The sequence below is a fragment of the Oncorhynchus gorbuscha genome, linkage group LG13 (assembly GCF_021184085.1).
Source record: "Oncorhynchus gorbuscha isolate QuinsamMale2020 ecotype Even-year linkage group LG13, OgorEven_v1.0, whole genome shotgun sequence".
Lineage (NCBI taxonomy): Eukaryota > Metazoa > Chordata > Actinopteri > Salmoniformes > Salmonidae > Oncorhynchus > Oncorhynchus gorbuscha.
The window spans coordinates 66,895,310-66,921,764 of NC_060185.1; the positions used below are offsets into that span (position 1 = coordinate 66,895,310).

Sequence of the window (26,455 nt, forward strand, 5' to 3'; positions counted from 1 at the left end):
GCTTTTCTAACTACCAATAAATATTTAAACTGGAGGTCCTTTCTGGATGATATACAGAGACAGACATGTTTATATGTAAAAGCATGGAAAGAGTGACTGAAGTAATCATCCATTTCTTCAAGCGGTTTTGTTGTAACTACAGTACTACTACTTTGGCAACACAGTATCTCTTCTAACAATTACATGAAAGCTGTGTACTCCAGGACAGCTCTACTACCGTGTACAGACAGAGAAATATGTTCATCCTTATTATTATCATCGAAGTGTCTAAATTGTTAGTTATAATTTCACATTCCTAGTTGACAAGGAAATAAGCAGTGTCATTATTGTCATTAAACACACCTAATCATGGGTTGCTTGTGTGTGTGTGTGTGTGGGGGGGTGAGAGCTGTCGTCGCAACCCTCCCCCAGCTGACAAATTGCGCCCCCTCCCGTTGCTGCTACCCAACCCCCAGTGGCCACACACAGACACAATTCACTACGGTCTTCTCATTTCATAATCCACTCAGGTTTATTTGTACTATGCAGATGCATTCCCAATATAGTCATTACCAATATTCATTCATCCATACTGGGGTGTATGAGATTCTAACCACTTCCTTGGCATGTTAAAACTGTGAAAGATCTAAGCGTTACATTAAACCAAAAGGGTCCCAACACCTGCAGCTGCCGTCAGTTGTTAAATCGTAGTACTTTGCATCTGACATTGTAACACACACAAGCACTCACAACATATGCCCAAATACACACCTTATCTCCTTCACAGATCTGCAATACAATCAGCACAGAGACACCGACAGTATAAAATCAGTTGACTTTATTTACAATAAAAATGAGGTGATATACATGATGACGTCGCAAAGTAGGTCGTCAGAAGAGACAGAGGGGGGAAAAAACTGCATAACAGCATGAAGGACGGAGAAATGTGGGCACTGGCATTAGAGGAGGAAGGCATCTGACAGACAGAGCGGAGGATTTACATGATGACTGCAGACACAAAGAGGGAAAGAAGACATGACTCCGATATAAAAGAGGACAGAAATTTCCGAGTAGATAGTTGAGCGAGGTCTACGTCTCAGTCGTGGTACATTTTGAGGATGCAGCTTTTTATCACTCCCATGTACCTGTCCCACACTACCTGGTGTCTGAGAGAGAGGAGGAAGAGAGAAGAAGACAAATTCTCATTATGAGAACTGGCCAAGGTTCCTAATATGGAGCGATTCTTTGTTAATTCACTTTAAAGAGAGGCCTATGTTTTAACATGGTTGTCTGATGAATATGTCTTTGCTGAGTGTGTCGTGGTGCAGGGTTGTGTAAACCGTTAACTACATTCCAGAATGGCTGCGCTAGAAACAAGGTAACTATAGTTTGAAGAAACGTGGAGAGAGATGCAGTGACACCCACTGGTGACAACTGGGATGTGAATATGAAGAAAAACATAAAACAGCCTGTGACCTTGATGAGTGCCAGACAGCACAATATGTATAACAATTCTATTATACTCACTTGAATGTGTCGAGTACGTGTGCAGAGTTAGTGTAGTGAGTGAGGTAGAGTCTCATGTCTCCTGCTGTCCATTTGTCTGACCGACACGGCTCAATGAACTGGCAGGGAGGGAGTGAGGGGGAAAGATGACATCAGTCTCATGGGCAGCAGAAATGTCTGTAGACCTTATTGGCCTCGTAACCCAGAGCCAGTGTTGAATATAGAGACGAAAGATGTACTACTACACAACTAATGATTTATAAATGTACCTTTTCCACCAGATCAATGAAGAAGTCTCTGACTTCTTTTGTGTTGGTTAGTTTGGCAGCAATGTTGACAAGGCCTCTGGAGAGATTCTTTGGCAAAAAATAGAGAGAGAAGAGTTTGTTTCAAATATTTATCAAATAATGAAAAGCTTTTTGATACTGCAGTTTAGAAATAATTGATACTGCAGTTTAGAAATAATTAAACTCAAGTGAACTGATTGAATTAGACAACATACGTGCACATTTGACCCCATATAACCATGGTTACCACAATTACTATTGACTGATTTACAGATTGTTGTAGTAGGCTGGACACCACCTATGAAACCTATGAAACTGGGTGATGTCCAGCCATGTTGGATAAACACAAGCATGTCACTCACCTTGAAGTTGGCTTCCATCTCATTAAATGCATTGGTCTTCCCCCGGAGAGCCGTGCACACCAAACTGAGTGGAGCAGAGGGGACGAGAGAAAACAGGAGCAAGGGCATGAGGGACCTTACCAAATATTATCATTCATAATAATAGAACACACATAATATGGAGAGAAATACAAATCTTTGTGAATTCTTGACAGGAACTTTAAAAAATAAAAAATAATCGATAACATACACATCAGGCGATCAATAACAAATCAACCACACTCTCATGCCTCTTGTGCTGGTCCAGCAGATCCCTGTCAGTGATTAAAATCTTCAGTTCTTTTAGATCTTGTAAGAACTCCTTCTCAAGATCCACGTCCATGTCTTCCACCATGTTATCTGAGAAGACAAAACTACTTCAGACCTCTGATGTTGCCATATTATATTACAGTGCTGGGATCGTATAATTGTTTGCAGAACTTCAATTATAATGCGGGTCTCATAGGGAAGCAGGACTGATTGCACTGTACAACTGCAGATCTGATGGACCAGGGAATCACCCAATGCTCCCACTGTCCAGTTGCTGATGAGATGCCCTGCACAGAAGGCAAAGTCCTGGAATGTAAGATAGTGCAGCTTCTTCTTCCCCGTCTCAAAGCGATTATTGGCAAAGAAAACGATGGCAGCGTAATCCCTGAGAAGAGGAGACACAGGGGAGTTTTATTTAAAAAAACAGATAGATACAAGATTTAAATTCCACTATTTTCTACTCTTACCTGGCCAGCTTGTCAGAGAGAAGGAAGTGCTGACGAATGTTCTCCACCAGGGGTCCCTTCAGTTCCTCCACAACTTTGAATACACGCTTGAAGTTATCAAACTTGGAGAAAAAGGTGATAGTTCAGAAGTCCACATGTAGAAAAACAGTTACATTTGGCCTTAAAATTGCAGTGTCTAGAGCTCTGTAGCTCATGGAATCTGTACAGGCAGGACAGTTTCACTAATGTTACAGGTCAGAGATATAGTCATTGTTATTGGGAGAGTCCGTCTTAGGTTTCTGCTACCTGCCGCCTGCAGCTCTTCAGTGTGACACCAGTCTTTGCACTGACGTCATCAAGGTCCTTCTTGGTCCCCTTTGAGAGCTTCTTCCCAAGGACCTCTCGTACAAACACGCTATCGAAAGCATAGTACCTTTACACAGAGGAGAGACAGACAGATTAGGTGACGTTTAAGCCAGAGGAAGATAAGATATAAAGATGTGTATCAGGAGTTGGTAGAGCACCTCTCTATGAGCATGACCTGGCGATGAGGTGGGATCTGGAACAACAACTGATTGGCCAGCTTGACAGGGCTGTGTAGGAGGCGCTCACACATCTGGAAGGTTCTGTACTGGTCCATGGTGTCACTGTGCAGAACCTCAGCACTGGCCTCACACCCCTCCAATACCCCTCCCTCCATACGAACCTTCACTGCATCATTCACTGAGGATGGGGCAGAAAGGTAACAGGATTCACGGTTTACGTCATAAGAGAATTTGATTAAATAACTTTGATGGATGACTGTGTGTGAGTTGGTTAATGTTGTGGCCCAAACCTGTGTAGCCATCCAGCCATAGCTGATACACTTCCTCATCCATAATGGTGGTGTTAACCACAAACACATCAAGTTCAACTGACATCTATGCAGAAACAAGAAAAAATGTTTTAATAAGCTTCAAAGTTTTCATTTAACTTGTCACAATACCTGTGGAATATCATTAACCATAACTACTGTACTAAGTTATCAAGTCAAGGTTGCTAGCTACTTGTTATATTAACTAAAGTTACATACATTATCTGACTAAACAAGAAGATACTTACCCTTTTAAATTATGGTTCCAATATTCTATATTGTTGTACTGCAAGTTTTTTTTAAACTAGGAGTAATAATCCATAGGCTGTCCAGAATTGGTAAATGAACGTTGGTTAAGGTGGCTAGCGAGTTGACCAGCGATTATCACCCAATATAAAACAGGTGAAATATGAATTAGTATCTAAAAACATATCGGATAATAACCTCATATAAAATATATATTTACTACAGGAGACATTTCCATCCGTTGCTAATGCTGTAGTGATGCCCTTTTAAAAAAACGACAGAAAAGACCTGTCAACAACAGACTTGCTTCCATACAGCTGAGCACTTCCGTGTTTTGTCACGCAAATGGAGTCGTAGGTCCTTCTTCTTCTTCGGTGGAGTTTAACGTCGGTTGGCATCCAATATGTGCATTGCCGCCCCCAAAGGAACTATAGTGTACATCCCTTCAATGTTCCCTCAAAAAACGTCACTGAGCAAATGTTAGGTCTGCTGAGAGCAAACTTGAACGTTGTGAAAATTCTGTGCAACTTCCAGCGCACGTTTACTGTGAACCCTGAGGCTGTACCCACTTTAAATGTCAGTTTTAACAGTGGCCAAGTAGGCTACTGTGTTTTTTTATCACAATATAGGCCTAACAAAGTGGCCTAAAATAATACACTATGGAGAAAATGCATCCCATAACAGTTTAACATGGAAATAGCTGTTCTATCATTCAGCCTACAGTAGCAGTCAATGTGTGGCGTTCAATGTAGGGCTTACAATCCATGAGACTTTTGAGAGAGAAAAAAACATGCAGGGCTTGACATGAAACTTTATCCACTTGTCCTTCAAACAAGGAGGTGACTGAAAATGTTTGTGTTGTTTGATGCAAGAAACCACTTTACAAACTAAAATACATTATTCACATACCATTATTTCAGAGAATCAAACAAATGATTCTACCCTCTGCCTATTGGCTTATTCACGCCTGTCTCAAAATACAACACTGCCTCTTTAAGACAGAAATGTACATGTTTTGTGCTCATTGCTGACTACAAATTATCTATAACTGGGCTAATAAGTCACTAACTAGCAAAGGATATGAACAAAATGTGCACAGGTGGCTACATGCAGCTCTTGCTTTGATCTCAAAACAAGCACATTACTAAGATCACAGCTGTAAACACAGTCCAGTCCTAAGTAAATGGCACAGATTAATTTATGGCAATGCTCTATTTGCATATAGGCCTACTGCAGCTCTGATTGGTTATGCAGCAACGGTCTGTCTAGACTACAGGCTGTCATGAGCAGTAGAATCCAACTCTGATGCGTTCTGCCTACAAGAAAATCTATTGCATAGTTTGTTTTGTTTTCAGTATGTTGAATTGAAGTATCTAATATTGCATTTAATCAATCACAATTGCAACAGTAAAGGGAAATGTTTATAGTGTTAACTACCTAACAGGGAAAAATATAGAAAGTTGAGTGAAGTTCAATCTTATGCTTCTCTCTGTGGGCTTCTGTGCTCTGCACGGCAGTCCTGAATGCACACACACAGCTTAGAGGGAACATTGCATCTATTACACTTTGTGATCCAAAAGGGGGAACGGGAAAATATAATACAAATACATTTTTAATTACCTTACACATTTCACTACTTCGACCCTATCTGCCACTGCACCATGCCAAAGGCCTGGGAGAACAGGACACCACCAGTCAACACTGCAACTTTTCTGAAGTCAAATCTGGTATACCCAAATACTTCTCTGCAGCTGCCACCACAACATCTATTCTCTGTGATTCACGTTCCATTTCTGTGGTACAATTGACAACCATTGCTATGAACGCTAAGAAGCCAACCTTAATGAAGCATACTGTATATCACTCATTGGCCTATCCCTCTATGCTGGCACAGATCTACTACTCACAGGAATCCTCTCAGGATGCCTCACCCTTGACCCATCCTCCTCTACTTTCTTCACTGTCTCATCATATGACATCTTCTGCACTACTCTAGCCAGCTCAACCTGCCTCTCTCGCACTGGACAATTCTGATCCCGCCTCTACCATACGTCCTATTGGCCAACGTGCAATCATTGGAGAATAAACTGGATGAGCTCCGTTCGAGACTATCCTACCAACAGGACATTAAAAACAGTAATATCTTGTGTTTCACTGAGCCGTGGCTGAACGACAACATAGATAATATACAGTTGGCTGGGTTTTCCTTGCATCGGCAAGACAGAACAGCTACCTCCGGTAAGACAAGGGGTGGTGGTCTGTGTCTATTTGTCAATAACAGCTTGTGGGCAAAATCTAATATTAAAGAAGTTTTAAGGTTTTGCTCGCCTGAAGTAGAGTAAGCTGTAGACCAAACTATTTACCAAGAGTTTTCATCTAGATTTTTCGTAGCTGTCTATTTACCACCACAAACCGATGCTGGCACTAAGACGGCAGTCAACGAGCTGTATATCGCCATAAGCAAACAAGAAAATGTTCATCCAGAGGCGGCGCTGCTAGTGGCCAGGGACTTTAATGCAGGAAACTTAAATCTGCTTTACCTCATTTCTACCAGCATGTCACATGTGCAACCAGAGGGACCACCTTTTTTTCCACACACAGAGATTCATACAAAGCTCTCCCTCGCCCTCCATTTGGAAAATCTGACCATATTTATATCCTCCTGATTCCTGTGTCAGAGGAGGCATTAAAAACTTCCAAAGTCTCCAGCCACCCTATTCATGGACTGTTCTCTCTGCTACCGCACAGCAAGCGGTACCGGAGCGCCAATCTAGGTCAAAAAGGCTCCTTAACAGCTTCTACCCCAAAACCATAAGACTACTGATCAGCTGATCAAATGGCTACCTGGACTATTTGCATTGACCCCCCCCCCCTTTTTTTTTTACGCTGCTGCTACTCGCTGTTTATTATCTATCCATAGTCATTTTACCCATACCTACATGATCATATTACCTCAATTACCTCGACCAACGCACATTGACTTGGTACCGGTACCCCCTGTATATATAGCCTCGTTATTGTTGTTTTATTGTGTAACTATTTTTTACTTTAGTTTATTTGGTACATTTTCTTGTTAACTATTTTCTTAAAACTGCATTGTTGGTTAAGAGCTGGTAAGTAAGCATTTCACAGTAAGGTCTACACCTATTGTATTCAGCGCATGTGACAAATACTATTTTATTTTATTTTGTTTGGCTGCTGTGATTTCAAACTTTCCATGTGTGTGGTCTTGGTCGGGAGAGATGACGGTAAGGAAGTTCAGTTAGTGTCACACCCTGACCTTAGAGAGACGTTTTATTTCTCGATTTATTTCTCGATCTCTGGCTTCCCCAGAGAGAGGAAGACTTCATGCGTAGATGATATCCGAGCCCTCGTGGACCTCTAGACATCTGGCTGTTAAAAATACTGTTAGAAGAATGTTCTCACTGTTCTTTTGTTCTTTAATATCCTTTAAGTTCAGAGGGAATGTACACAGACACAAACACAACAAGGCCCATCTTTTACAGAAGTTGTTTCTAAAATGGTATACGTGGGAATACAGTTTGTGACAAACCATGAAAAAAAGGGTGAATATCACCAGGGACCTCACAATACAATATCACGATACTTAGGTGCCTACACTATATGCATTGCAATTCTCACTATTCTATATATGGCCTATTGCGTTTCTGCGATTCAATGTTCTAAACATATTGCTCACTATATGTCTGCTGCAGGGAGACAAGAGAGCCATGAGAAAATCCTTTTTGATCAGTCATGGAAATGCAAGAAATACTGCAAAAGGCCTCTTGTGTTATTTTCTTTCTGGCTTTCATTATAGTCCTGTTGCCATGCCAAGCTAGAATTGGTACATTGTATTCTCAGAAATGTCACGTGTAGAAAAAGGGGTCTGTAGGGAGGGGTGGGTTTCTTTAGGATTCAGATTAACCCTAGATGCTTGTAATGTCCAACTGGTTTAGTCATGATGATAACATGATACCCCTCCAAGGCAAGACCTAAAGCACCTTTTGTATACTCCAAATGCCATTCTGTTTGAGCTGTACGTTGTAAGATGAATATCTCACATTAAAATGCCCTCTTTCATAATTTCATTCTGTCTTTCAAAATTGTCCTACATGATAAGTTTGGATGCTGTTCACATGGGAAACCATCAGTCCAGGCTAAACATAGTGCCAACTGTAAAGTTTGTTGGAGGAATAATGATCTGGGGCTGTTTTTCATGGTTTGGGCTAGGCCCCTTAATTCCAGTGAGGGAAATCTTAACGCTACAGCATACAATGACATTCTAGACGATCCTTTGTGGGAAAAATTTGGGGAAAACCCTTTCCTGTTTCAGCATGACAATGCCCCCATACACAATACGAGGTCCATACAGAAATGGTTTATTGAGGTAGGTGTGGAAGAACTTGACTGGCCTGCACGGAGCCGTGACTTCAACCCCATCGAACACCTTTGGGAGGAATTGGAACACCGACTGTGAGCCAGACCTAATCGCTCAACATCAGTGCCCAACCTCACTTATGCTCTTGTGGCTTAATGGAAGCAAGTCCCCGCAGCAATGTTCCAACATCTAGTGAAAAGTCTTCCCAGAAGAGTGGAGGCAGTTACAGCTTCAAAGGGGGGGGGGGGGGGGGGGCAATTCTATATTAATGCAAATGATTTAGAATGGGATGTTCGATGATCAGGTGTCAACCTATATATAAACTCAGCAAAAAAAGAAACGTCCTCTCACTGTCAACTGCGTTTATTTTCAGCAAACTTAACGTGTAAATATCAGTATGAACATAACAAGATTCAACAACTGAGACATAAACGGAACAAGTTCCACAGACATGTGACTACAGAAATGGAATAATCAAAAGTAACAGTCAGTATCTGGTGTGACCACCAGCTGCATTAAGTACTGCAGTGCATCTCCTCCTCATGGACTGCACCAGATTTGCTAGTTCTTGCTGTGAGATGTTACCCTACTCTTCCACCAAGGCACCTGCAAGTTCCTGGACATTTCTGGGGGAATGGCCCTAGCCCTCACCGTCCGATTCAACAGGTCCCAGACGTGCTCAATGGGATTGAGATCCGGGCTCTTCGCTGGCTATGGCAGAACACTGACATTCCTGTCTTGCAGAAAATCATGCACAGAACGAGCAGTATGGCTGGTGGCATTGTCATGCTGGAGGGTCATGTTAGGATGAGCCTGCAGGAAGGGTACCACATGAGGGAAGAGGATGTGTTCCCTGTAACGCACACTGTTGAGATTGCCTGCAATGACAACAAGCTCAGTCCAATGATGCCGTGACACACCGCCCCAGACCATGACGGACCCTCTACCTCCAAAATCGATGCCGCTCCAGAGTACAGGCCTCGGTGTAACGCTCATTCCTTCGATGATAAACGCAAATCCGACCCTCATATTCCATTCAAAATCAGCCGTTTCCAGCTACAATAGTAATTTACAACATTAACAATATCTACACTGTATTTCTGATCAATTTGATGTTATTTCAATGGACAAAAAATTTGCTTTTCTTTCAAAAATAAGGACATTTTTAAGTGACCCAAAACTTTTGAACGGTAGAGTATACACAGTACCAGTCAAAAGTTTGGACACACCTACTCATTCAAGGGTTTTTTCTACATTGTAAAATAACAGTGAAGACATCAAAAGTATGAAATAACACATATGGAATCATGTAGTAACCAAAAAAGTGTTAAACAGATAAAATATATTTTATATTTTAGAATCTTCAACGTAGCCACACGTTGCCTTGATAGCAGCTTTGCACACTCTTGGCATTTTCTCAACAAGCTTCATGAGGTAGTCACCTGAAAAGCATTTCAATTAACAGGTGTGACTTGTTAAAAGTTGATTTGTGGAATTTCTTTCCTAGGTAGGGGTGGTATACAGAAGATAGCCCTATTTGGTAAAAGACTAAGTCCATATTATGGCAAGAACAGCTCAAATAAGCGAAGAGAAACGACAGTCCATCATTACTTTAAGATATGAAGGTCAGTCAATCCGGGAACATTTCAAGAACTTGGAAAGTTTCTTCAAGTGCAGTCGCAAAAATCATCAAGAGCTATGATGAAACTGGCTCTCATGAGGACCGCCACAGGAAAGGAAGACCCAGAGTTACCTCTGCTGCAGAGGATAAGTTCATTAGAGTTACCAGCCTCAGAAATCAGCAATTAACTGCACCTCAGATTGCAGCCAAAATAAATGCTTCCCGGAGTCAAGTAACAGACACATCTCAACATCAACTGTTCATAGGAGACTGCGTGAATCAGGCCTTCATGGTCTAATTGCTGTAAAGAAACCACTACTAAAGGACACCAATAAGAAGAAGAGACTTGCTTGGTCCAAGAAACACGAGCAATTGATATTAGACCGGTTGAAATCTGTCCTTTGGTCTGATGAGTCCAAATTTGAGATTTTTGGTTCCCACCGTGAAGCATGGAGGAGGAGGTGTGATGTGTGGGGTTGCTTGCTGGTGACACTGTCAGAGATTTATTTAGAATTCAAGGCACACTTAACCTGCATGGCTGCCACAGCATTCTTGCAGCGATACACCATCCCATCTGGTTTGCGTTTAGTGGGACTATCATTTGTTTTTCAACAGGACAATGACCTAAAACACACCTCCAGGTTGTGTAAGGGCTATTTGACCAAGAAGGAGAGTGATGGAGTACTGCAGACTTCAACCCAATTGAGATGGTTTGGGATGACATGGGCCGCAGAGTGATGGAAAAGCATTCAACAACTGCTCAGCATACAATATGTGGGAACTCCTTCAAGACTGTTGGAAAAGTATTCCTCATGAAGCTGGTTGAGAGAATGCCAAGAGTGTGTGCAAAGCTGTCATCAAGGCAAAGGGTGGTTATTTGAAAAATCTCAAATCTGATATTTTGATATCAATATGTATAATATGTTTTGATTTGTTTAACACTTTTTTGGTTACTACATGATTCCACATGTGTTATTTGATAGTTTTGATGTATTCACTATTATTCTACAATGTAGAAAATAGTAAAAAATAAAGAAAAACCCTAGAATGAATAGGTGTCAAGACTTTTGACTGGTACTCTCTCTCTCTCTCCCTCTCTGTCTGTCTCTCTCTCTCTCTCTCTCTCTATATCTCTCTCTCTCTCTCTCTATATATATATATATATATATATATATATATATATATACAGTGCCGTAAGAAAGTATTTGCCTCCTTTCTGATTTTCTCTATTTGTGCATATTTTCGATACTGAACATTATCAGATCTTCAACCAAACCTAATATTAGATCAAGTTTACAAATAACAAAAAAGGGTATGCTTATTTTATTTGTTTAATTAACAAAGTTATGCAACACCCAATGCTCCTGTGTGAAAAAGTAATTCACCCCTTACACTCAATAACTGGTTGTGCTACCTTTAGTTGCAATTACTGCAACTAAAAGCTTCCTGTATTAATGTTGTCCCAATCTTCCATGCAGAACTGCTTTATCTCAGCGATATTTGTGGGTTTTCAAGAATGAACTGCTCATTTCAAGTCCTGCTGCAACATCTCAATTGGGATTGGGTCTGGACTTTGACAAGGCCATTCCATAATGTCAAATTTGTGCTTGATAACTATTTTCACTTAGGCTTGATTGTGTGTTTTGGATCTTTGTCTTGCTGCATTACCCAGCTGCGCTTCAGCTTCAGTTCACAGACAGATGGCCTGACATTCTCCTGTAGAATTACAGTGGGGCAAAAAAGTATTTAGTCAGCCACCAATTGTGCAAGTTCTCAAACTTAAAAAGATGAGAGAGGCCTGTAATTTTCATCATAGGTACACTTCAACTATGACAGACAAAATTAGAAGAAAAAAAAATCCAGAAAATCACATTGTAGGATTTTTTATTAATTTATTTGCAAATTATGGTGGAAAATAAGTATTTGGTCACCTACAAACAAGCAAGATTTCTGGCTCTCACAGACCTGTAACTTCTTCTTTAAGTGGCTACTCTGTCCTCCACTCATCACCTGTATTAATGGCACCTGTTTGAACTTGTTATCAGTATAAAAGACACCTGTCCACAACTTCAAACAGTCACACTCCAAACTCCACTATGGCCAAGACCAAAGAGCTGTCAAAGGACACCAGAAACAAAATTGTAGACATGCACCAGGCTGGGAAGACTGAATCTGCAATTGGTAAGCAGCTTGGTTGAAGAAATCAACTGTGGGAGCAATGATTAGGAAATGGAAGACATACAAGACCACTGACAATCTCCCTCGATCTGGGGCTCCACGCAAGATCCCACCCCGTGGGGTCAAAAAGATCACAAAAATCCCAGAACCTAGTGAATGACCTGCAGAGAGCTGGGACCAAAGTAACAAAGCCTACCATCAGTAACACACTACGCCGCCAGGGACTCAAATCCTACAGTGCCAGACGTGTCCCCCTGCTTAAGCCAGTACATGTCCAGGCCCGTTTGAAGTTTGCTAGAGAGCATTTGGATGATCCAGAAGAAGATTGGGAGAATGTCATATGGTCAGATGAAACCAAAATATACCTTTTTGGTAAAAACTCAACTCGTCGTGTTTGGAGGACAAAGAATTCTGAGTTGCATCCAAAGAACACCATACCTACTGTGAAGCATGGGGGTGGAAACATCATGCTTTGGGGCTGTTTTTCTGCAAAGGGACTGATCTGTGTAAAGGAAAGAATGAATGGGGCCATGTATCGTGAGATTTTGAGTGAAAACCTCCTTCCATCAGCAAGGGCATTGAAGATGAAACGTGGCTGGGTCTTTCAGCATGACAATGATCCCGAACACACCGCCCGGGCAACGAAGGAGTGGCTTCGTAAGAAGCATTTCAAGGTCCTGGAGTGGCCTAGCCAGTCTCCAGATCTCAACCCCATAGAAAATATTTGGAGGGAGTTGAAAGTCCGTGTTGCCCAGCAACAGCCCCAAAACATCACTGCTCTAGAGGAGATTTGCATGGAGGAATGGGCCAAAATACCAGCAACAGTGTGTGAAAACCTTGTGAAGACTTACAGAAAACATTTGACCTCTGTCATTGCCAACAAAGGGTATATAACAAATTATTTAGATAAACTTTTGTTATTGACCAAATACTTATTTTCCACCATAATTTGCAAATAAATTCATTAAAAGAAATTTCCCTCATTTTGTCTGTCATAGTTGAAGTGTACATATGATGAAAATTACAGGCCTCTCTCATCTTTTTAAGTGGGAGAACTTGCACAATTGGTGGCTGACTAAATACTTTTTTGCCCCACTGTATCTGATACAGAGCAGAATTCATGGTTCCTTTTTTAAGGCAAATCGTCCATGGTCCTGAGGCAGCAAAGCATCCCCAAATCATCACACTACCAACACCATGTTTGACCGTTGATATGAGGTTCCTACTGTGGAATGCAGAGTCATCTATCCATAGAACATTCTTCCAAGAGTCTTGATGATCATCCAGGTGCTTCCAGGTGTTTTTTGGCAAACTTCAGTCAACTTTTTGGTTGAGATGGTTCCCATTATGTCTGGCGAAAACCAAACACTGCATTCCAAGGTAAGAACCTCATACCAATGGCCCTCCAACTGGTAATTACTAGTGGGAAACTCATCTATCATCCTTGAGCTCCAAGTAGGAGGTGGGAATTGTGAAGTTGTAAATACCAGTTGGATGCATTCACATGCTTTGAACTCGTTGAGAAACGCCCGATTGGCTGATGGCCAACAAGTTGTGTCAACCATAAACTAAAAGTACAGCTATCAGGCTTTTAAACAAATGATATTGTTCAAAAACCATATTAATAGATTGCTTTTAAACAATAATGTTTTGTAGTTTCATTTAACTGCTGAAAATGTTGTTATGCTGTTATCTCTGTCAGCGGTCACCATGTGGGAGATGTGTGAGAGAAGCTCAAGGATGACAGATGGGTTTCCCACTAGTAACTACCAGTTGGAGGGCCGTTCAAATAGACTTTTCCCAGTTGTATGTGGTAAACATAGAGAATGATAGAGATATCATCTTTATATATGTCCCATTATGATGTCTGTGGGTGCACAGGCAGTGCCATTGAGACCATCTCCATTTTGAAGTAGTACATTTTTCTTTTTACTACTACTTTACGAGTTGACAAACAAACTGAAAGGGTGCCTACTACCATCTAGAGTGTGTTGTTTGAATGGGTATAAAGCCATGGTTGGTGATTTACTGCCACCTACAATTATGGAATGTTTGCTCACAAGAATAATTAATTGACCGATTCCTCCTGATGACCCGGATGGAATCATGTAATCCTTCCTTCACCCACAGGACGGCACACTCAGTTGACTACTTTAAAATGGTGGTAGCCCTCAATGGCAATGTCCATGCCAAAATGGGTTTTTATCCATTTAGAGTCTTCCATGTAATTCGATGGTGGTAAATCCCCACTTCCCAATTGGTTAGGAACGCTGCATTACTCAATCAAATTATTTAAAAAGGAAAATCAGAACTGTTATTTTCCAATAATAAACACAAATAAAATAGTAACGAGTAGAGGGCTACTATGAGGGATTGTGGTGTGTGTGTGTGTGTGTGTGTGTGTGTGTGTGTGTGTGTGTGTGTGTGTGTGTGTGTGTGTGTGTGTGTGTGTGTGTGTGTGTGTGTGTGTGTGTGTGTGTGTGTGTGTGTGTGTGTGTGTGTGTGTGTGTGTGTGTGTGTGTGTGTGTGTGTGTGCGCCATGCGCACTTCCCCCACAGGGATTAATCTGACTAAATCTCACCAAATCTCTCTCCTCACCCCTCCCATCCTCCTTTTGCTTCATCTGTCTGTGTCCTTGCAAAATTACAAAAGAGAAAAACTACATAGTCAACTGTCTTTTTGTTTTACACCACTCACTGCAAACCAGCCAACCCCCTCCCTCTCTCAATTCTAGCCCTTCTGTTAGCTAACCTCACAGTGACCTGATTCTGTCCCAAGCGAACCCCAGTCCTGGCTAACACCCTATATTGTTAAGGCCTCACTGAAACAATAGAGTAGGAAGTGGAGGGCGGAAGGATAGAGCCGAATGCCGCAGCTTAAACCATAGAAAAGCCATTTGTCACACTTTCTGTCTGTGTACACTGTAACTGTGCTACACTTCTTGTTATGCGTCAAAGTGTGATACTGATGCCTTTGTGTCATATTCTGCTGTGTGTGTGTGTGTGTGTGTGTGTGTGTGTGTGTGTGTGTGTGTGTGTGTGTGTGTGTGTGTGTGTGTGTGTGTGTGTGTGTGTGTGTGTGTGTGTGTGTGTGTGTGTGTGTGTGTGTGTGTGTGTGTGTGTGTGTGTGTGTGTGTGTGTGTGTGTGTGTGTGTGTGTGTGTGTGTGTGTGTGTGTGTGTGTGTGTGAGAGAGAGAGAGAGAGAGAGGGCCAAAGCTTGAGGGGGTGCAGAGTGCAGGAAGTCTTTAAAAAATATATTAAAAAATGAATATAAAAAAACGATAGCCTAAAAAAATACTATGATATATAGCCTATTTTTTGTGTGTATTTCATAGATTAGGTCTATACATAGATTTGAACACAAATGTGATAGGCTACAGACTAAAGAAAATGAGTATGCCTATAAAAACATGCAGTCAAATTGCATGTGTGATGTCATTTCTTTCCACTGGACACAATCCATAAACTATTATTTTACCGTAAAGGAAAACCAAACGGAAAGGGAGAGGGGGAGACGGCTTCAGCAGAGGGGGCATTCCTACAGCGCCTCCTTCACAACCGCAATCAGACAACCAGATTTGAATGCTCATAACGACATACTGTAGGATAATAGTCAGCGTTTTTTTTTTTACTTCAATGTACTGTATATTTTTATCTTCAATGTTAAACCGAGCATATCTTCCAAAGAAGTGGTCTGTATCGATTTCGTACATTTTTATTGTGTTTATCCGTGTTGTTTTGATAAGCCTCGCCTGTGGATGATGATTTGACACTTCTATTACTTTTTATGTGAGGGGAGAGTAAAAAGCACAATCCCATTATTTTGAAATGGGCGTCATTTTCTGAAATGCACAGAGTGGAGAGAAAAACCGAGTTTGAGAGAGAGGAGACATCCGTTTGATAAGTGACAGTGAAGAAGGCGGACATTGTTATCCTCCACACACCACGCCATAGGACAAGCATGAGTCTGGATTCATGTTTTTTGAGTGACTTCAAAGCCTTATGGTTTGATTGTTTTTCTATGGTGAATTTCAAAGGACTGCCTCTCATAGGTTCATAATCAAAAGGAATGAATGTTATACCATGAACAAATCCTTCAAACAGAGGGAATTACAACATTTCCTCGGACAACGAACCTTGCAGATGCTCTGCAGCAGGTCTTTTCTGAAAAGACGTGAAGATCTCAGTGAAAGAACATTGTCATATCTTTGTCCAAGGTTTTGCGATATAGGATTACGAGCCAGCTGCAATAAAAACGAAATAACGGATTGAAGCAGCATGAAAACCTCACCCTGCCGACGGTAACCAAGGAAAAGAAACGGGAAACAGGACAGACAGTAATGCATACTTGTTTCATAAAGGCCTCTAATCACAGATTACCATGTGAGATTTGAGAGTGATTGATTGACATTTGATAGAACAAATATTGCCAATGTTGCTTGGTTGTGTTATAGCAATAGCGACCTTGTTCAGGGCATTTTATAGCTCGTAGAAAAACGTCAATTTGATCATGTGAAACATGTGCCCTGTTCCCATTATCCATAGGCAAAGGGAAGAATTGCTGTTGGCATACATTTGTTTCAACGGTGGGAAAGAGACAGTTGATAGTCACAATTTAGGGCAGACTAAAAAGCTTGCTTTTCATGCCCCATTGCAGAGCATCCCAGGAATTAAAGGCTACAGTTATTTTACCCTCAACTACCTGTAACCTGTAATCAGGAAAGTCATTTTTCTCAGGTTATTGTATTACAATCAGTTAAAACAATATGGGGAGTGACAGTGAGATTTACAACAGAGAGTTGTCAAAGATGTCTGACGAGGATTTACTCGCCTGCTCTAAAGAAGAACTGGTGAGGCGACTGCGTAAAGAGGAGTCTGAAAAGATCTCTGCTCTTATCCAGCGTGGACGGCTGATAAAAGAAGTCAACAAACAATTACAAGGCCACCTGCTTGAGATCAGGGAGCTAAAAACCATCAACCAGCGTCTCCAGGAAGAAAACACAGAACTGCGCGACTTGTGCTGTTTTCTTGACGATGACCGACTAAAGGTGAATAAACTGGCCCGGGAATGGCAGCTGTTCGGTCACCACGCAGCCAAAGTGATGCGTGAGGATCTGGGCGGCTACTTGAAAAAACTGTCCGACCTAGAGCGCATGCAAGACGGATTAGTGAAGGAGAATCTGGACCTGAAAGAGCTCTGTCTGGTCCTGGAGGAGGAGTGTGTCAGCAGGAGTGACTCCAGTCCCGGTGGATCCACTGAGCTCAACCTGCCGTGCATGGTGTCCCGAGACCTGGGGGATGGAAGTTCAAGCACTGGGAGCGTTGGTAGTCCGGACCAGCTCCACCTGGTTTGCTCACCGGATGACTGAAGATGGAACAGAGCTGGATACTTTCACTGATTAGTGAAAAAGCGCGATACAGCGAAATATGGGTTGAGGAAATATGTTGACATTGTAGGGATATAATTGTTTACATAATTCATTGCTAGAACACGAACTTTGTTGGGATTCTTTTAAGAAGATAGCATATTACACGAAATACAGCAACATCTCCAAAATGGCAGCCAGTCAGTTGTGCCTTCAGCACCTGCTGCTGTCCTAACGAAAACTTGAAAAATAATCCTGAAGAGAAAATAAAAATGCTTTTTCCTGGAAAGATGACAGCCCTACAGAGACATTAGACACTAAAGATCAAGATTTTTTGGAATTATAATTTCTCAATTTGTATTTATTTTTTTGGACCAATCTTGTCAGAGGTTTTCCTCTTTTCAGTGATTGAGACTGTATATGGTTAACATTAGAAGGTGTTGTTGGAAGGAGGTTGAGTTAGGATGTTATCTCATGCACTGGACTGTCCTGGCACCGTATTGCACTGGACAAAGCTACCATGGGATCCCTGTAGATTCATATCTCAACACAGATTTGAGCCATACTAGTACATGATATCCAAAACCATTGAAAAATTTGAAGGGTGAGTTTTTTTTGTGAGAGACCTTTATATAACATTTAAATCATGTAGATTATGCATTCAGTCCCTCAGGTCAGGATTGGAGTGCTGTGTGTATGAAAACACAAACTAACAATGAAATTGTGTATTATCAGCGCTGTCTTGGCAGCCCTTCAGTTTTACACTGAAATTGCACGAGAGACATAGTGTGCTACAGTAATTTAGGCTGTACAATACACTAAACATGGCACCGCTGGTTTGTGTCTTACACCTGCACCTATGAACTGAACTCACTCAGAACTGAACTGCTCAGGCAGTTCTCAACCAGCCACTTTTGTATCAAACTGGTAGGTCTAGACTGGAGTTTACGAGATGATGGATTTATAGATGCTGGCGACTAGGCAAGACACATTTCTTTATTATTGTTATGATTACTATAACTGCTTCACATTCTCTGTATAAGTTGCCAGTAGTCAGGATCCCAATATAACTCATGTTTTGTGGTAATTCTGTAGAGCTACTCTCTCATTGTCTTCATTAACTTGACCTATCAGTATTACTTCATTAATGAATACACATTTCTGTTTTGTGCGTATAGAACATGCTCCTGGATTGGATAAGATTTGCATTTTTTGCTTTAATTGGTGGGCTGCTCGTAGTGCATTGAAGACCTTTAAATACACTGGCTGAGACACTCAATCGTGTTATGACCTTTTTGTGTGCAGGAAGGCCATTTTACATGGTGTAACGTGAGTGATTGATTGATCTCGCGATCTGTTTGTCCCAGACTGCAGTTGATTGATGTTCCTGTCCATGTCATACAGCCTGACATTGTGGATATTCATCAGATGTATTGTTGGACCTGTTTGCACAGCAAGGAGACCTGGAGTGGACAGTAACACTTTCATCAACTTAGTGAAACACAGAGAGCTCCTTTGACAGCGAGGAACACACATAGGCACTCTCTTCTAACCCCTATACTTATCGTATGCTCTCTGGGCCCCGTGTGAGTGAGTGACTCACTTCATTTGCGAGAAGTACAGTAACAAGAGAACTCTGTGTTCAGGAATCAGGGTCATGGTAAACAGTTCTCCATTTTACTAGACTCATTATGATCTACTCTACTTTCCTGGACTCCCTCTTACTGTAAACATGCTTTCCCATTCAATCAAACCAAGATGTCTCATTGTGACTTCATTTTCTTCTTGCTCGTTATCTTTCATACTCGGCACATCTGAAATGTTAATGTGTTCTTTTCATCTGTTTGTATATGCCAGTGATGCAGTTCTTTGCCTTTTACAAGGACAACCATAGAGGAATGGCCAGTTTGCCACTCCCTTTCCTCCCCAGCATCCATTACCCCCTTCTGTAAGGTTGCTAGGCAGCAGCATCAAGCAGGATCTATTAAAAATGGAACTACTAACTAATTGGTTTAACACTTAAGGAATATTCTTTAACCCTTTTGTACTATTTTAAAGCATAGAATTTGCTTGGACTTGACAATGTGATATTTGCATCGGTATATTATCAAACATACTTGATCACCACCAAATCAACATCCGTAACCTTGTCTTTATAGTCTTTTATTGCATTGCTTTGTAAGATCGCATCAAAATGAAGGCACTGCCCACTATAAACCCACAGTCAAAAGAGAACACATTATCAAAAATATACACTACACGCTCAAATACATGTCTATATATATTCTATATTTACTCCCATGGTCCTGCCTTAGTTGTCTTAAATGTTCCCAGTTCCCAGTTTTTCATAAATAAAATAAATTATATTGTATTAAACTACAATATGTATACATTTTTTAATATAAAGATAGCATACATGAGAAAGATTACAACTTGGCATGCATGTATGATTATCCTAAAACAAAACCAACATGTTTATTACCATGTTGTTACAGGTAATAAAGGCCAGTGTTCATACAGAACATGTAAGGCTTCAGTAAATTGACGTGGTTCCTACATTTCAAATGCAGAAATATCACCATTATTGACAAACTGCACAAAGTTGATGCATTTTTGTTTGAACATTTGCACAATTCTACCTCTTGGGTTTTGAGCATAACACATATAGTTAGTCAGATGTTAAATGCATCAGGGAAAACAAAAAAATAGTGTAACAATACAATCCTTTAAATATGAGTCGTTTGCGTCACCATAATGCTTTGTGAGTGTCAGTGTGTTAGCTTTTGTATGTCACCCATGTCGTTGTCATAATCGTCGTCATCTTCATAACCGCCAGTGTTGTCACTCAGTCTTTTCCAACATGGAAGCCCATTAAATCACAGTGTGAAGATGGTAGGGGAGTTTAGGGAGTGATCTGATTGGTCCCCACTGCTGCTGCTACGGCGATGGGCAATACTACAGGGCTGGGGGTTTCGAGACTGCTGGGCCACATCCTGTTGAGAGGAAGATGGCAGAGGCGGTAGAGCCTGGGATGAACTAGTGGAACTGGAGTCTAGAGAGCCAGAGGGATAACTGAAGACCAGACTAGCCATGAAAGGAGTAAGAGATGGAGTAGAAATAAGAATTGGGGTGTGAAGGGACTCAGATTCTATGGGGACGGGAAACGATGTCACAGGACGAGCAGGGATAATAATTTGGGGTTTGGGCTTCTTAATCTTTGATTGGCTCTTTACTGAGGACTGTGGTAGGTCCTCAGGCTCAATTTTAATTCCTAATGAGGGAAGCCCTGAGCTCGGGTCAGAATCAAAGTCAGAGTCCTGGATCTTGCAAATGGGACGGTGGGCCTCTATGACCAACTCTAGCTTTTCTTTCTCCTTCTGTAGTTGAGCAATCTCCTTCTGCAGATGCGACTTTTTAACTTCCAACTCGTCTGTCTCCTAAGAAAGGGAAAACGAAAGAGAAAAGGTTAGGGTTGAATTGTCAATCTATTTATTTTTTCAATTGGCACAAAACTCAGTAATTAAAACATTAAATGTGAGTGTCTTATAAACTGGTGATATTTTTTTACGTTTTGTAAATCATATGTTAATAAGCCTCTTCAAATTAAACTTACACTTTGCAGCGTGTCTGTCAGCTCACGTCGGCGGTTACGACACTTGGCAGCTGCCTGTTTGTTTCGCTCCCTCCTTATTCTGCGTCTTGCCAACTCCTCTGGGGACAACTGAAGTGAGAGAAAGACATTTGATGACTACGAAAAAAAGTACCAATAAGTTTGACAAAAATGTACTACAACTTGAAAGACCTCTATCTCAACGCAACTGAAGGGGACTGCACTAAACAGCAGATTACTAAAATGTGTTGTGAATTACTACCACCTTGTGTATAAACTGAGTCACTACATTCAAACTTTCACAATGGCATTTTGTAACATCTGAGACTTTTGTCACGCCCTTCCTCCAATTTAATTTAACATTTTGTCCAGTTATTTGTTTCTTTACATCCAATTTTTCCCGCCCCTGTATTGTGATGATTCACTCAGACCCCCGTTGTGACTCCGGTATGAGTCATATGACTTGCCCCGCTGAGTCACATGATAGCCCATTTCCCATCCCATCAAGCTCAAATCAACCACACATTCTGGAAGTGTAACTGATAGCCAACGGGTATAAAAAGCATATACCCTCAAGGAAAACAAAAACGCACTACGAATAGTAGTTAAGCAATTTGATAAATTACTTTGTGTTTTCGTCTTACATTTCGTGAACCCGCACGTCATATATTTAGTCTCAAAATCAAAAACAGGCTGATAAAAGCACTCATTTTCTAGCACTTAGCCTAATAAGTCACTAACGTCAAATGAGCGGCGTATCTCAAACAATTATAAAGCAGGTCAGTGTACATAGCTGTTACAAAGTACATAGGCCTAGGTGTCAACCGAAACAGATGTGGTCAACCTCTGCATCATCTGGAATTTCCAAATTTTCACCCCCCAAAAAATCTAGCCCATTCAAAAGAGAGCTCTCAGGAATATTTGTTTCTGTAATTTTGTTTTCATCCTATCAGACAGATTGGTGTGTGGTAATGTCTCACTGCCATATCAGAAGTATAAGTCAGTCACCGGCACTACAGGATATTACTCACTACCGACACCGACTCAGCCATCCGTCTCGACACCTCTGTGAAGTCCCTAGTTGCCCTTTTCCATGCCCCTCAGTCCCAACGAAGCACTGGAATTCTAAGCCTCTCTGTATCCAGTGTAGCATTATTAATAAGACAACTACACGGAAAAGGGTCTACTAGTGCAGAGCGATTAACCGAAATGTCTGTTATTTTTTTAAAGAACTAATTGACAGAAGTCAGTTCAATTATTTGATTTCCATTTTGTTTTTCCTGTAGAGATAAATCAGATGAAGCCTGAACTGTCCGGTGTAGTAGGGAGGTGTAGTTTCCACCAGGCCAATATTCTACAGTTTAGCTCAGAAAATGTTGTAATTAACTACAATGACCATAATCCATTGTGCTCCTGCTTAAACTTGTCTGGTCTGAGCGGAGCAGACATGGAGACAGAGAAGAGAGAATGCGCGATCGAGAGGGCTAGAAAGCAGTTGCTTTACGAGCTTGACAATACATGATCTAAGTGATTGATAGTTGGTATTCAGCAGTCAAAGTATGCCTTATTTGGAAAAACTATTAAAATAGTGATTTTGTCAGACAGCATAGGCAGCAGAGCTCTACAGAGATGAGATGACTCAGAATTAAATAATTAAGTCATCAAATAAAACAAATATTTTATTAAAGTATATTAAAGTAAAGTTATGTGAATAAATTATGATTAATAAGTGATAAGTCACGACCATCATGGGACTTTTATTAACTGGTTTATTCAGTGTTAAAGCATTTAGCCCACACAAAAACCATGAGATTTTTTAAATAAATCGAACTGAAACCAAACCGACTTCAAAAAGGTACTAATCAATCAGCACTATGGCCTACTAAACTATACCTCTTCAAAGACAACCCCCTCTTCGAAATGCATGTTATGATAAGTGACCTTACGATTCATCTGCATTTTGGTCAAATATCCACCGACATTCTGGCACAATACCTACCTACCTTTTGAAATAAGAGTTTCACACTCTGCTGGCTAAAGACGAAACATATTCTTACATGTTCATCGTTCCTGCGTCTGGTCGTGCTTCCAGAACTTGCCGCGGCCCTTATGACCCCTGGTCTGTAAAGGTGTGGTTGGGAAGGTGAGGGGTTGAAGGACCTCATTCCTGCTACAGGTGGGTAAGGAGGACGTGGAGGCCGCGAGGGGCCAGCTGGACCGATGAGGGAGGGCTGGACCAACCACTGGAGGTCTTGGTTGGAAGTGATGTCGTTGAGACTGGGAATAAACTGACTGCCTCCTGCCACAGTGAACTTCTGAGGAGAGCAAGAGCAACAAAAAAAGAATGAGAGCAAAAGAGAGCGAGATTAGCGTAAAGAGATTGACAAGCAGAAGGATTTAAAGCAAAACTATTATTTTGAACCAGATATTTGACATGGACATATGCATGTATCAGGACACAAAGGCAACAATTTTGATAGACTGAGAATCAATGGTTAAATACATCCATCACGTGTATCAAGTCAACATAAGCCCACACTCAGACAATGGTAATCAGACATACACCATGGCTATAATACAATTATTAGCCTACTACATTTCTTATGTCATTATTATTCCATTACTACTCTATTATTAATATATTCTGCAATTAATACTATTAAGCAATATAATTATTGGGGGAAAACTCTAAACAAAAATTAGAATGTATTACTCTTATTAAAGTTTATCAACATAGCCCATATGTGTGCCGCCTACCTGATGTTGTTGAGTGGTTGAGGTGCTGGTGTCCTGGGATACAGCGCTCGATCCGGTGTGTGGGGACCCAGAGTCGCTGTTGGGGTACGTAGAGCTGCCTCCGTGGCCCATGTCCCCAAAGTTCCGGTACATCTTTGATTGTAAACTGCTATCCCGATGAATGCAAAGTAATCCAGATGAGTTTTATGAAGAGCAAGCGGTGAAGTGAACAAAGCGTTCGAGTAGTGTCACGTTCACTATTCAAACGTTGGGGAAACCCTACTTGTTGCGGGAAGTTGGTAGGATCTGAAAAGATGTATCCTGAAAGGGGAAGAAGGAAACTTCTAATGAAAAACTTGTTCTTGTGTATGACTAAATTCTCTCAAATAAATTTAAAATTACTCCTTACTTACATGGATCATTACAGTTGGACTGAAAAGTGTACAGTGATCGTAGAATTATAAACGTCTAAACCAATACTATAGTTTTTCCACGCCCCTCCCAAATTACTGGAAATGGTGTTGTCTGGTTTTCGGTGTGTAACTGACCACGTGCGAATGACGTTTTTGGCCAAATATGGTGAGTTTCCTCCAGCAAGTGTTCCCGGGAATCCTCATTGCCAGTTTGGGTGTTTAAATCAAATTGTATTGGTCACATATACGTATTTAGCAGATGTAGCGAAATGCTTGTGTTCCTAGCTCCAAGAGTGCAGTGGTATCTAACAATTCACAACAATACACACAAATCTAAAAATAATAATAATAATAATGGGATTAAGAAATATTTAAATATTAGGAAGAGCAATGTCTGCATTGACTAAAATACAGTAGAAGCTGTTTTTCAGTCTCGGTCCCAGCTTTCACGCACCTGTACTGACCTCGCCTTCTGGATGATAGAGGGGTGAACAGGCCGTGGCTCGGTTGGTTGATGTCCTTCATGATATTTTTCGCCTTCCTGTGACATCGGGTGCTGTATGTGTCCCCCGGTGATTCGTTGGGCAGACCGCGCCACCCTCTGGAGAGCCCTGCGGTTGCGGTCGGTGCAGTTGCTGTCCTATGGACAGGACGCTCTAAACTGTGCACCTGTAAAAGTTCGTGAGGGTCTTAGGGGCCAATATGAATTTCTTCAGCTCCCGAACCTACAAAACTATGGGGCAAAACAGAATTTCTTCAGCTCCCGAACCTACAAAACTATGGGGCAAAACAGATGAGGTTGGCTTAGATTTGTGACAACATGTAAACTATATATTGGGTCTTCAATGTTTATTGAAAACATGAAAAGACGTTTGCACAATGACCACTTGTCTCAAGTACATTGTTAGTTGTTGGTTAGCTAGCCTGCGAGTTTTAGCAGATATTAAATCAGTCAAAACACCTCAAATCAAAACGTGTTATCAAGAACAAGCTTAAACTAGTTTAAATGACTCACGTAAAATTCCCAATCCCCACATGGCAGTTTCTTGTCATTGTTGGGAGCTATCTGGCCATCCAGAATCACAACAACTCACGGACATCTGCCCAATTGAAGCGTGTGTATTGTTTTGGTGTTATTGTCAGCTAACCCATAACAGGGGCGGAAAGCACGCTCTCTGCCCCATACTTTGTTTCTGCCCCATACTTTGCATCCACTTCCTTTTTCTTGAACACATAAATCTAGGGAACACTGCCTGAAGGGGGTCAGTCAGCGGAATGACACTTTGGCTGCGTTTAGACTGGCGTTTTCACTAATTGGTCTTTTGACCAATCAGATCAGCTCTGGAAAATCTGTGATGTGATTGGTCAAAATACCAATTTATGGCAAACATATCAGAATTTGGTTTGCCAGTGTGAACGCAAAATGTGAATTATTTCTCCATCTGTTTCAACTGTCTTTGGCAGTGTCAGTAACTTGCTGTCTTCTATGTAGTCTACTGTCAAACGCTTCTTAAATCCTAAATGTGCAGCGACTGCCACCATCTCTCTAGTAGTGGCGATATCACTGAACCGCTGCAGTCCCTGCTCTCCCTTATGGCTCGATTGGGGTTGAGTTCCCGCCATGGTTGACTCATCTTTTGTGAATAACTACCGAGTATTATCAAAGCCAATACATAGCCTACTGTATGATTCAGTTGCAATTTATACCAGCTTGTCTCTTAGGATATAGTTGATAAATTGATATGTATTGAAGATCCAGTGAATCATGACTGTTTTATCATCTTTATCATTTTAACCATTTTGCTCTTACTGTTGTTTTTGGCACTCAACAACATCACAATGCGTGAAAGTGAAAGATGTATACATTTTATTTATTTAATTTTTATTGAACCTTTACATAGGCAAGTCAGTTAAGAACGAATTATTATTTACAATGAAGGTCTAGCAACAGTGGGTTAACTGCCTTGTTCAGGGGCAGAACGACAGATTTATAAAGCATCGCATTTTTGTCTTATGCATCACAGTGACCTAATATTACTTTCACTTCCTTATTTTCAGGTTTACTTTGCCTGTATTATTTCTTTTTGTGGGGAGACACATGCACTTCTCTCTCTGTGGCATACTATATGAATGACACCTCATCAGACTGTTGAATGAAAATATAGGGGAAGGTGAAGATGACTT

The 26,455-nt window shown here is 41.1% G+C and overlaps 3 protein-coding genes across 7 annotated transcripts; 1 reads left to right on the forward strand and 2 right to left on the reverse strand.

Moving 5' to 3' along the window:
- Nucleotides 1-802: 802 nt before the first annotated feature.
- LOC123994077 (acidic fibroblast growth factor intracellular-binding protein B-like) lies at nt 803-4,347 on the reverse strand. 2 transcript variants are annotated; one of them, XM_046296566.1, is made up of 11 exons: nt 3,970-4,347; nt 3,704-3,788; nt 3,393-3,591; nt 3,175-3,301; nt 2,890-2,990; nt 2,674-2,807; nt 2,404-2,512; nt 2,135-2,198; nt 1,755-1,841; nt 1,507-1,604; nt 803-1,145 (listed from the first exon to the last, which is right to left on the reverse strand). In XM_046296566.1, the coding sequence occupies exons 2-11, from the start codon at nt 3,786-3,788 to the stop codon at nt 1,076-1,078; spliced, it is 1,074 nt and encodes a 357-aa protein (XP_046152522.1). In that variant the 5' UTR covers nt 3,970-4,347; the 3' UTR covers nt 803-1,075. The 2 variants fall into 2 exon arrangements, 1 of the variants encoding a protein (XP_046152522.1); XR_006831569.1 differs by lacking the exons at nt 803-1,145; nt 1,507-1,604; nt 1,755-1,841 and having other exon boundaries at nt 2,364-2,807.
- An 11,314-nt stretch (nt 4,348-15,661) lies between these two features.
- LOC123993369 (coiled-coil domain-containing protein 85B) lies at nt 15,662-19,519 on the forward strand. The gene has a single exon (XM_046295451.1). The coding sequence runs from the start codon at nt 16,913-16,915 to the stop codon at nt 17,513-17,515; it is 603 nt and encodes a 200-aa protein (XP_046151407.1). The 5' UTR covers nt 15,662-16,912; the 3' UTR covers nt 17,516-19,519.
- Nucleotides 19,520-19,659: 140 nt separating this feature from the next.
- On the reverse strand, nt 19,660-25,462 carry LOC123993367 (fos-related antigen 1-like). Of its 4 annotated transcripts, none has more exons than XM_046295448.1 (6): nt 25,287-25,462; nt 24,736-25,004; nt 23,880-24,179; nt 23,180-23,437; nt 21,126-21,233; nt 19,660-20,949 (listed from the first exon to the last, which is right to left on the reverse strand). In XM_046295448.1, the coding sequence occupies exons 3-6, from the start codon at nt 24,009-24,011 to the stop codon at nt 20,389-20,391; spliced, it is 1,059 nt and encodes a 352-aa protein (XP_046151404.1). In that variant the 5' UTR covers nt 24,012-24,179; nt 24,736-25,004; nt 25,287-25,462; the 3' UTR covers nt 19,660-20,388. The 4 variants fall into 4 exon arrangements, with proteins under 4 accessions (XP_046151404.1, XP_046151406.1, XP_046151403.1 ...); XM_046295450.1 differs by having other exon boundaries at nt 23,180-23,434; nt 24,726-25,004; XM_046295447.1 differs by having other exon boundaries at nt 24,726-25,004.
- Between the last annotated feature and the right edge of the window lie 993 nt (nt 25,463-26,455).